General features: G+C 47.2%; 2 protein-coding genes across 2 annotated transcripts; both read left to right on the forward strand.

The window, feature by feature from the left end:
- The first annotated feature begins 1920 nt into the window (after positions 1 to 1920).
- On the forward strand, positions 1921 to 6165 carry LOC124691321 (HIPL1 protein-like). Its single transcript, XM_047224595.1, has 7 exons — positions 1921 to 2041; positions 2133 to 2290; positions 2808 to 3608; positions 3701 to 3917; positions 4669 to 4847; positions 5208 to 5449; positions 5596 to 6165. Exons 1-7 carry the CDS (start codon positions 1921 to 1923, stop codon positions 5990 to 5992), a joined length of 2115 nt encoding a protein of 704 aa, XP_047080551.1. The 3' UTR covers positions 5993 to 6165.
- A 3035-nt stretch (positions 6166 to 9200) lies between these two features.
- On the forward strand, positions 9201 to 10745 carry LOC124685991 (eukaryotic translation initiation factor 5-like). The gene has a single exon (XM_047220007.1). The coding sequence runs from the start codon at positions 9409 to 9411 to the stop codon at positions 10660 to 10662; it is 1254 nt and encodes a 417-aa protein (XP_047075963.1). The 5' UTR covers positions 9201 to 9408; the 3' UTR covers positions 10663 to 10745.
- The last annotated feature ends 1007 nt before the right edge of the window (positions 10746 to 11752 follow it).

An 11752-nucleotide genomic window follows, 5' to 3' on the forward strand; every position in this document is an offset into this window, starting at 1 on the left:
TGCCGCTGAATCCCCACCGAAGAACGCCACCAGAGCCGAGAGGAAGCGGAGCCGCCGCCCGGGGGAGAGGCCCCCGCCGACAACGTCGCCACCAAGGCTTCGCCTGGCGGGTCCTCCGGCGGCGGCGAGGGGGAGGGTTGGAGGGAAGGGCGCAGTTGGGGGCGGCGGCGCGGGCGCCTAACCCTTTGTTGTCATGTTGCAAAACCCCAAAACATAGTACAAAAGCAATTTTCTCGAATGAGCTTTTTTTTAGGCCATGTACAATGCAAGGCAGCAAGGTGCATAGTGAGGTGTTTATAAAAATAAACCTAACTTTTTGGTAAGCACTAGACTTACTATTTGTCAAGAAGAGGTGCCTAGTTTGTTTAGTTAAAACTATTTTTTTAAGTATATCTCCGTAAACACTTTTCATTGTACATGCCTTTGTAGGATCTGAATCTCACGATCTAACCAGTTTAAAACCGTTTCCAACAGCTTGGACTGAGCCATGTGGCAAAGGAGGCTCTGTTTTTTCTTTCTCGCGGACCGGACTGGATCTCGATAAAAAAACACCAACCTAATGCTCTAAATACTAGGTATACACACATACGCGGAAAAGGCACGGTTGAACCCAGCGGCATTTGCTCCGGGCATGTGCCGCCATTTTATTGGCCACTGAAAGCAGGACCACTTGAGTGTGCAGAGCCTATTTTCTTGATGGTAAACAAAAATACAGAAGAATACGTAAGGTAGGACCAACATTATGGGAGAGAGAAAGATGGTTTCAGGCCTGAAACTTTCAGCACAACAGTTGAACAGATCGCAAGGACGGGTGCAGGTCTCTCTCCTAGTCTCCTTCTCTCTGTTGGCCATGGTCTTGGGGAGGAGGACGCCCGCCCGGCCATGGTCTTGCCACCGAGGGTCGAGATGGTGGAACGGAGCGAGTGGCCGGCCAGCCGGACGCGGTCGTGCCGCCCCGGAGCCGATACGACATCGCGGATGGTCCGCATCGCGACGGCGGGCGCGTTCGTCCGTACCAAATCCCGGGCGCCATGGTCCGGACCACGAATCCGCTGCTGCTCGACGGCGGTGGCGCCGTGGCCGTCTCGAACTCGGACGCCACCATCCGTACCTTTCCCATGGCGTAGGCTTTCGCACCGACCGCGGCGTCTCCGCAGCCGCCGGACGCCGCCATGTACTGTCTGCTCGCGCGGGATCGGCATTCCGGCCGGCGACGCGCTCCTCGTTGGAGTCTTCCCGCGAGACGGCGCCGGAGATAGCCCCCGCACCACCTCCTCCGGACAAGCCGACGGAGCAGCCCCGAGGATTCGAGGCGGCGTGCGCGTGGTGTCCGGCGGCGGCGTACGGATGCGGGACTCGCGGGGAGGGGATGAGGGTCACCGGAGTTATTACTCTCCTCTGACATGGGGCCCGCAGTAATATACCCATCAATTCTTTTACTTCACTGGAAGAATACCCTGTCAATACCCTGCCATATGACTGGTCCTACAAGTGACGTGGACCAATAGATGTCGGAGTTGCGACCGGAGCAAATGTCTCCGGGTTCTAAAAGTCCACTCTCCACATACGCTGACTATATATGGAGGCATGTAGCAAAGTAAAGTTAGCAAGGTGTGACCACCAACCAAGATGCATGGGGCGTTCGTGCTAACCTACTGCCTTGCCAAATAAGTCAGACACCCGAGCAGCTATCCATTACCAGTCCACTAGCTAGCTAACAAGACAATCAACGTCTCCGAGCCAATCAATCCGACCAGCCGCAGCTGCAGTGGGTTGGTCAAACATGTCCAGTGCCACTGCACTGCATCCATCCATCTCACAGTCTCACTCACTGGATATCGCACTCACACTCCGTAGCTAACAGGACTGCACTACACGGCTAGCTAGCTGATTGATCCAGCAAGAGGAGCTCATGCGGTGATGCCGATGCCGACGAGCCGCCGGCCGCGTCCTGCCGCCGTCCTCTGCTGCGCCTGCTTAGTCTTGGGCTTCCTTCTCCTCCTCCCTGCCTCCCGCGCCTTCCCGCTCTGCACCGACCAAAGTCAGCACACCTACAACTGCTCAGCCTCAGGGGCGGAGGGGGCACTTCCACTTTCTCTTGCTCATCTTTCTTCTTGTTGTTTCTTGCGCAGGGGCGCCGCTGCCGCTCAACGGGACGCTCGCCTTCTGCGGCTACGCCGGCGCCAGCTGCTGCGACGCCGCCGCCGACGCCGCCCTGCGCAAGCAGTTCGACGCCGCCAACGTCTCCGACGCACCCTGCGCCGCCGTCCTCAAGTCCGTCCTCTGCGCGGTACGTACGCCCGCCCGCACTCCATGTGCTCGACTGTTTGCTTCCCTGGATAAAAGTTAAGCTCTGGGTGCTTCAGTTACTCACCCTAGGCAGTACTGTCTCGATCGTGAAGCTGCAAGTACAAGATCTGACATCTGATCTTAGTGATAATTGACATGATACTCCTTAATTACTGCTCAAATAATTGACATGATACTTAACTTGGTGGGAGTTAACATATGTTTGTGTAGAGCTACTTTCTTTCGTTTGTGTGTAAACAACATCAGATTCAGATTCGGACGAATTCCTAGGATGATTTTCTCGAGTAAGACTGAATCTTACATGCATGTGGCCGTGGCCACTGGCCATGTCATGTGGGTTGGTATACTAAGCCCAGTAACTTTATAATTCTGGTAGTTATAAATGGATGAACAGAAACTGTACATGAACAAAGATAGAAGCTTTGTGAGACGATCATCGTGTCAGTTAATGCGTTCATGAATCGATGTACTGAATTTAACGATTCCGTTATTTTTAGAAATGCAACCCATACTCCGCTGAACTGTTCGACGCCGGTCCAAACATCAGACCGATCCCCTTCTTGTGCAATTCTACCTCCTCGGCGACTTCCTCCCAGTCCAAGGAAACAACAACACAGGACTACTGCAAGCTAGTCTGGGAAACCTGCAAGGACGCGACCATACTCAACTCCCCCTTTCAGCCACCGCTGCAAGGAGGCGCAGGGCTACCCAGCTCACCGTCGAAGCTTACTGATGCCTGGCAGTCTGAAAACGACTTCTGCACGTCGTTTGGTGGCGCAGCTACTGACCGATCAGTATGCTTTGGCGGGAACACAGTTTCATTTAACACTACCGAAACTTCGGTCACTCCGAAAGGGATATGCTTAGAGAGGATCGACAATGGGTCCATTCCGTACCTCAACATGGTTCCTCACCCTGATGGGTCTAACAGAGTCTTCCTGGGCACCCAAGCTGGGAAGATATGGCTGGCCACTGTGCCGGAGCAGGGTTCAGGAGGCACACTGCGGTTCGACGAGGCTACCCCATTCGTCGATCTGACTGACCAGGTGCATTTTGACTCCGCGTTTGGGCTCATGGGCATGGCGTTCCATCCTGACTTTGCGACCAACGGACGCTTCTTCGCTTCCTACAACTGTGACAGGACAAAGTCACCCAGCTGTTCTGGCAGGTGCTCTTGCAACTCTGATGTGGGCTGCGATCCCTCGAAGCTTGGCCTTGATAATGGCGCTCAGCCATGCCAGTATCAGGCTGTTGTGTCGGAGTATTCTGCTAAAGGTTCATCATCGAATGTTTCTGAGGTTTGCTCCTCTGGATACACTCTTCCATTCATGCCCTCATGATGTCCCCTGAATCTTGTCCATTCACCCTCTTGTTTACGTATTCTTTTCAGGTGACGTCTGCTGATCCGTCTGAAGTTAAAAGGATTTTTACCATGGGGTTGCCTTATACATCTCAGCATGGAGGTCAGATACTTTTTGGACCTACTGATGGATACCTCTACTTCATGATGGGGGATGGTGGACAGAAAGGAGACCCTTTTAATTTTGCACAGAACAAAAAGTCACTTTTGGGGAAAATCATGAGGCTTGACATAGACAGTGCACCAGGTAACCCTTAGAGAAGGCCCTTTTGTCATTTGTTAGATTTACTTGAGTTAAAATACTATTTTTATTTTCTTCACTTCCGATCCTTAAGTTTTCATAGAACATCTTTGTATGCTTCTCTTATCTTTTATTATCATAAGGTTCAGTCCTCAAACATCTATGTATATGAGTAGCTCTTAGCCGTTTACTCGTTTTACTAGGAAATTTGCATCTTTACTAGTATAAAATAACATGGTGCACTCAAGTCCTAACTACCCCCTTCAGTGAGATTTCTTTAGTGGCATATCGTTGTTGGTACAATTGTATTTAGTAACTAAATACTGGACACATTATATCCCTGTCAAAAGAATGGGATAGTCAAATGTAGTACACGTCAGCTTGAGATAGGCGACGATGGCGACGGGGGAGGGCTCACGACAAGCATGACTTATCGTCTTTTGGTTCAGTTGTATTTTGTACATAAACTACTGGCAGCTATTTTCCTGTCTAAAGAACATGCTAGTCAAATCTAGTACACTTGTTCCATAGTGGAACCTATTTATCGAAGTAGTGTTTTACTTCTGTATGTTCTCAATTCATAATTCATCATTTTTCACTCAAGTTATTTAATCTACGGCATCTGGATTAACCTTCTCTGCTGCCAGCACAACTAATTCTGTCAGTCAGACTGTACCAACCTGTGGAGCATCGTCGTTTATTAAGATTTGATCATTTTGTCCCCCCTAAGTTCTCTGTTTTTTATTTCGTTTTTCAGGACCGGGTAAAATCACTAACCAAAGCTTATGGGGTAATTATTCCATTCCAAAAGACAACCCGTTCTCTGATGATAGTGGCTTAGAACCAGAAATTTGGGCATTGGGTGTTAGAAACCCTTGGAGATGCAGCTTTGATTTTGAGAGGCCTTCCTACTTCTACTGTGCAGATGTTGGTCAGGTACATTTCAAAATCATAAGCAGTTCAATATGTGAAGTGTCGTATTTATATATTGCTTAATAACTGTATGTAGTAATGGTATCTCTGCTTCGTTATTTCGATTACTTCGATATCACCATGGGGCTATACTTTACATCCATGGGATCTAGCTTGATCGCTTACTATATTCTCTGAAAGATTAGCGCGTACTGCTTGCACGATATGTGCATTTTAAAACTTTTAATCCTATATTCTCTGAAAGATCAGCCCGTACTGCTCGCACGATATGTGCATATTAAAACTATTTTTTTTTGCGGGGGCATATTAAAACTATTAATCATTGATTATTATATGCCTCTGTATATTGCCCCTGCTATGTAGGATAAATACGAGGAAGTTGATCTGATCTCAAAGGGTGGAAACTACGGGTGGCGTATTTATGAGGGTCCACTGGTTTACGATCCACCATGGACACCTGGAGGAAACACATCACTCAAGTCCACAAACGTCATTCCTCCTATCATGGGATACAACCATTCCGATGTCAATAAAAACATTGGATCTGCGTCAATCATGGGTGGTTATGTCTATCGAGGATCTGCCGACCCCTGCTTGTATGGAAGGTACAAGCGCTGTTGAGGAGCATCTTTCTTGACTTCCTCTAACTCCCCTTGCACTGATTTTGAGCTGAAAGATGTCACTGAACTATTATATGAACCGTTTCTTGAGGCTGTGTTTTATAAGATACATCTGCTAATGTGTTCTTCAGGTACTTGTATGCTGACCTGTACGCATCAGCCATGTGGACCGGCACGGAGACCCCTGAGAGCAGCGGGAACTACACCTCCAGTTTGATCTCCTTCGGCTGCTCCAAGAACACTCCCATACCCTGTGAGAGCGCTGCTGGGAGCCCTCTCCCGTCGCTTGGCTACATATATTCCTTTGGCGAGGACAACAGCAAGGACGTCTACGTCTTGGCGAGCAAAGGTGTCTACCGAGTTGTCCGGCCCAGCCTCTGCGGTTACACTTGCCCAACAGAGAAACCTGAGACGAACAACGGGAAGGCGCCAGGTGGTGATTCGTCAAGCGCGCCGGGTGCAGGAATGGGCACGCAGATGGGGGCACTTTTGCTGTCTGTTATCATGTCCTTGGTTTTGATAAGATAGGGGACCCTGCTACCCTGGGTCTTGGTATTGCCATAAGATCAGTCCATTTATCTTGGTATGTATTTGCAGCACATTAATGAATCACTCTATGCACTAAGGTAACACGGTATGAACATTTACGTAGTTGGATGTTTACAAGAGGAACAGATGTGGAAAGGTAACTGTTCTCCATATATATTCCAAAACTGCATTTATTCCATGAAAAGATGAGATGAGATGAGGCTAACTTTTACTGAAGGACGAAATTTACCCTTTGGTGAAACTGACGGTGCACCTGGGTGAAGCAGGATGATTTGTGTCTTATGAGTAATAAACTGTCTTTTATAGGGACAAAAATAAGATACAGTAGTACTCCTTGAGTTTGTGTCTTATGAGTAGTAGTTTTTACAAGGTAGGGAATTTTTCTTTCTTCTCTCTTTTATGTTCGTTTCCAGACGTAATTTCATCCTGCAGTTTTCCTTAGATAATCAATGAGAAGTTGGATCTTAAAAAAAAAAAGTAGTAGTGGTCATTCTGGATCTTTTTTATATCAATATAGTGGTGATGAATATATGGCGTATAGAGGAGAGTCGGTGTGATAAAACCGAGCTTGTTGTAGTAGACATATGGAAAGTCATTGTGCAAAGACCATGTAGAACTATCACACTAGAGCAACAACCATCACTAATGATGATAAACATAGATCGGAAAAAATTAATCTGAAACCACACTAATGAACACGAAAACCGATTGAATCCCAGGACACACGACTCAACGCGCCCTCTTTAGATAAATACCGTTTAATAAATTAGGCAGCTGCGGACGCCTTCACGTGGCGTTGCTCCGAGTCCGGTTCCTACTCGGCTTCCTCTGCTTATAGGATGCAGTTCCTGGGATCCACGCAATCGCCGCTGCTGCCTACTATCTGGCAAGCCTGGGCGCCGGCCAAATGTAGACTGCTGGCCTGGCTATTCGTCCAAAACCGGGTCCTCACGGCGGACCGCCTCATGGCAAGGCGTTGGCCGAACTCCTACTTCTGCCCCTTGTGTATGCGCAACTTGGAGACGGCGAGCACCTGTTGGTGGAGTGCCCTTGGTCCACGGCCTTGTGGTTCAGGGTGGCGGACAAGTATGGTACTGCTACGCTGCGGCCTGATGCATGGAGCCTCCCTGCGGCGTCGCTCCCGTCTTGGCTCGCATCGCTATCCGCCTTGGTGGGCGTCCCGGCCAAAACTGCCAAGTCCCTAGCCCTGCTAGTGATCTGGGCAATTTGGCGCGAGCGGAATGCACGCATCTTCCGGGGCTTGCACCGATCTCTAGACGTGGCCGCGCGGGAGTTGTTTGACGACGCAGCTTCCTGGGCCCTTGCCGGGTGCCGACACATCCGATGCCACGAGTAGTCCCGTGTGTGTTTCGGTAGGGCGTTGTCCTACAGTGTACCATGCAACTCGAGCTCCTTGTAGCTCTCTTCTTCTATCAATATAAAAGCGTGCCTCGTTTCAAAAAATAATATAGTAATTTTATATAACATATATTGCCTTTTTTTGTAAAAACAGTTCATCAAATATGTAAATATTATTAACTTTCTAAAAGAAAAAAGTACATACACAATGGTAACCGAATTCGTCACGAAATTCAAATTGGGGTTTACTTGACTTGCAAGTTTAGACGAATTTTCCAAAAGATAAACATGGAAACTTGAGACGAACGGCACCGAGTACGTAGTATTTGAAGCCGAATTCGTCACGAATTCACCCCCGCCGGTCGATTTTCTTCAGTATAAAATCCGCACGGACGCACGCCTAAATCATACTCTCGCCACCGCCCCGTCGCATCGCCGCCATCGACCGGAACGCGCTTCTGCTCCAGCCCTCCACGCCGGTGAGTAATCTCGTCCGTCCTCTCCAACCATCGCTCGTTCAGTTCCGTTGTTATTAGTTCGGTTTGAACAGATCCTTCTGTGCTCGACCGATTACTTCCGCTCTGTATTTTGTTTCGTCAATTTACCGATTCCTGCTGCGGACACCCCTATGAGCTAGGGTTGGGTGTCCGTGTGTAAAATAAATAAATAAATCTTAGTATCGTTAGGCTATAGTATGTCGGTATCAGGTTGAGTTCCACTGGTTTGCCTCAGGTATTTGTTTTTCATGGGGAGTAGTTTGATCTCCATGGATGCAGCCAGGATACGATTTAGCACTCGTAGCATATGCCGTCAGTTTTGATTTATTGCGTGAGGTACATGTTGTGTACATGTGCTTGCCTAAAGCGCCCTTTATCGAAAAACATGTGCTTGCCATCATGAGCATCGCTTTCACCATTGTGAATTGAGGCAAATGATGTGAATGTTAGGTATCACAAGTTCGCAATCATTTGTCAATTTACCTAAGGATGGGGACATGGTTGTATCAGTTTTGTTTACTGGCCTAGTGGTTCTTACTTAGCTTAGTATCGCTGTTTGAGTGTCTTATTTGATCGATTAATAAAATCTAAAGAGTTGCACCTATGGTTAATGTTCTTCGCTTGATGTTCAGTGTCACTGTTTGAGCGTTTTCATTGGTCAATCAATCAAATCTAGAGATTTTCACTTATGGTTAAATGCCCTTTGGATGTTGCTAGTACAATAGTTGCCTGTACAATTTGATAAGATTACTTGTGGGTTCTGATCTTTGTGCCACTTAATTAGATATGGGATATACTTTGCAATTATAACAAGTTGTTTGGTCCAAATGTGAGAATGTCAGTATTCCCTGCTTTGCACAGTAACGAAGTAACTAATGTATGCTGCAAGATCTTAAATGTAGTAGCATAAGAGACATATCACCTATGTAATCATGTAGGACACTAGAGCAGAGTTGCCCTAAACGTGCAGTTGTTCAGTCTAATAGGCTTCGTTCCTTCTTTGATGAACATGTTGGTTGTTCTGCGTAGGATTTGCTTCCACATTGAATCTGTAGTTTGCACGGAACCATGATCATTGGTACTTTTTGTTACTATCTGATTATGTTTGTACTGACCACACGTGTGCTGTAGCTTGTATGGAATGTTTGATGCATATGAATTGATAGTGTAATCTTGTGCCCCCTTTTCTGTCATTGTGATTTTGCCTTTGGCTGAATTGTTTTTCCAATCTTACCATGTATGAAGAAGGCCTAATGATTTATCTTTGACTTGTCTTAATTCAGGTGACAGCGTTTGTTTGCAGCAATCTGACAAAGTGGAGTTCCTAGAGGTCGAAGCTTCGTTAATGTCTGAACAAGATTCGGTTTACTTGGAATCAGTTGGATTGCCGGGAGAGTATTCTCATACAACGAGGAAAAGGGATAAGCTTCTCGTGCCCATTAGGTCACTTGCCACTGCTCAAAGTCAGCCTAGTTCTTTTGAAGGACGAGCAGCTACTCTTGTTTTTGAATTTGGACACGACTGAAAGCTTGAGACAAGATGGCGCTGCAAAACATTGGTGCTTCCAACAAGGATGATGCCTTCTACAGGTACAAGATGCCTAGAATGTTGACCAAAATAGAAGGCCGTGGGAATGGCATCAAGACGAATATCGTGAACATGGTTGATATAGCAAAAGCGCTTGCCAGACCAGCTTCCTACACAACGAAGTACTTTGGGTGTGAGCTTGGGGCGCAATCTAAATTTGATGAAAAGACTGGGATATCCATAGTTAATGGTGCTCATGACACCGGAAAGCTAGCTGCTATTCTTGAGAACTTCATCAAGAAGTATGTGCAATGTGCTAACTGTGGCAACCCTGAGACGGAGGTCCTCGTCTCTAAGAAACAGACTATATCTCTGAAGTGCGCTGCCTGTGGCTTCCTCTCAGATGTTGACATGAGGGACAAGCTGACCAATTTCATCTTGAAAAACCCACCGGAAGAGAAGAAGGGAGGCAAAGACAAGAAAGCTATGCGGAGAGCAGAGAAGGAGCGGCTGAAAGAAGGCGCGGCTGCTGATGAGGAGATGAAGAAACTCAAAAAGGATGCGGCAAAGAAGAAAGGCTGTTCGTCGAAGGAGAATACTGTGAAACGTGTCACTACAAGGAAGAAGGCTGGCGGCGGTGGGGGTTCGTCTGAAGAAGAACATTCAACCTCGCCAACTCATAGTGGAGATGCTGCAGATGAAGATGACGACGATGTGCAGTGGCAAACTGATACGTCAGCAGAGGCTGCCAGGAAGCGCATCGCGGAGCAGCTGAGTGCAGCAACTGCCGAAATGGTTGTGCTTTCCACTGAGGAGACTCCTTATGATGAACTGGTTGAGGAGATCAAGTCTAGCTTGGGCAACGTTGCCACTGCAGCTCAGCTCAAGGCTGTGTTGTCCTCCTCAACTCTGCCCGCCAAGGATGTGATGAATGCTCTCTTTAAGGCGCTCTTCCACGGTGCAGGCAAGGGGTTTGCAAATGATGTCAAGAAGAACCGGGAGTACCTTGCTGTCGCTGTGCCCGATGAAGGAGCCCAGATTCTACTGCTCCAGGCTATCGGGTCATTCTGCAGCGAGTGCAGTGCCGAGGCCCTGAAGGAGGTGCCTGTAGTCCTGATGGTCCTCTACGACGGAGACGTCCTCGAGGAAGAAACCATTGTGCAGTGGTACGATGAAGCTGTTGCTGCCGGCGAGTGCTCCAAGGCTGTGGCGAATGCCAGGCGGTTTGTGGAGTGGCTCCAGAGCGCCGAATCTGATGAGGAGTAAGAGGTTGTACTTTAAGTTGTCTTTTCATTTGATAGTGTTTCAAGTGTCAGTCGATGTCTTTCGGATCAGTATTTGGAGTGTCAAATGTCTAAACGGTCGAGTTATTGTCTGCTTCAGTTAAAAACATTATATGTATAGACTGTTGCTTCTGTTGTTTCCCTCTTCAACTATCTTAAGTTGGTTCCGTTATATTTTTGGAATGTTGCATGTTTGTTGCGATTGTTGCATGCCTACAGTTAGTACTTTTCAGATGATATTTGTTGCGATATTTGTGAGTACATATGAGCTCATTTTGCTGGTGATTCAGAAGCGGGTGGGCAAGTCCACCGTTTTTCAGGTCGGTTTCAGAATTTGCAGTTGCCCTTGCTTTCCAAAATTGTGCTTCCATTTACAGTTGCAACAAAGATTACATGTACTTACCTATTTTTTTTTAGTTTTCTAAATGCAGTAAATAAGTTGCTGAACATTTTAAGCAGAACCGTATCTGGTGCTGTCACTTGCGTACCTTGTGCTAGTTCCAAAAAAAAATTAGAAATAAGTCGAACATTTTAACTACTGCCTCCGATTCATAATAATTGTCGTGGCTTCAGTTTAAATTTGATAGGAGGGAGTATTTTTTATATTTCAACTTTAAAGCAGTTGGTTCAGTAGAATCTGCATCACGCACTCAACATGAGTAACCCATCGAAACCGTTAGCTATGGTCAGTAATGGATCGCACCAACTACTAGCAACTATTATCAATGAATGGCATGTTTCGGAATAGCAGAGGTCTTGATGATTTGGCTAAGTATTCTCACATTGCCGATGGTTGTAGAGATTATGATTTAGATTTTATTGCAATATCGGAGACCGGTAGGCGGAATTTCTCACAGAGTTTTCTCGACCGTTTATCGGGCGGGATTAACTTTCAGTGGTTTTCTCGCCCGCCTCGTGGTAGGTCTGGTGGCATTTTACTTGGCGTTCGCATAGACACCATGACTGTTCTAGCTAGTTCCGATGGCGAGTATCACATTAAGCTCGACATTCAGAATAAGGCTGACGGTTTCATGTGGAGTCTGGTTGCTGTGTATGGTGCCGCTCAAGACGCT

Source organism: Lolium rigidum, chromosome 2 (assembly GCF_022539505.1).
Source record: "Lolium rigidum isolate FL_2022 chromosome 2, APGP_CSIRO_Lrig_0.1, whole genome shotgun sequence".
Taxonomy (NCBI): Eukaryota; Viridiplantae; Streptophyta; class Magnoliopsida; order Poales; family Poaceae; genus Lolium; species Lolium rigidum.

Coding starts and splice junctions, on each gene's coding strand:
- LOC124685991 (XM_047220007.1), top strand. CDS start 9,409: ATGGCGCTGCAAAACATTGGTGCTTCCAACAAGGATGATGCCTTCTAC.
- LOC124691321 (XM_047224595.1), top strand. CDS start 1,921: ATGCCGATGCCGACGAGCCGCCGGCCGCGTCCTGCCGCCGTCCTCTGC. Junction 2,042..2,132: donor CCCGCTCTGCACCGACCAAA/GTCAGCACACCT, acceptor TTTCTTGCGCAG/GGGCGCCGCTGCCGCTCAAC. Junction 5,450..5,595: donor GACCCCTGCTTGTATGGAAG/GTACAAGCGCTG, acceptor TGTGTTCTTCAG/GTACTTGTATGCTGACCTGT.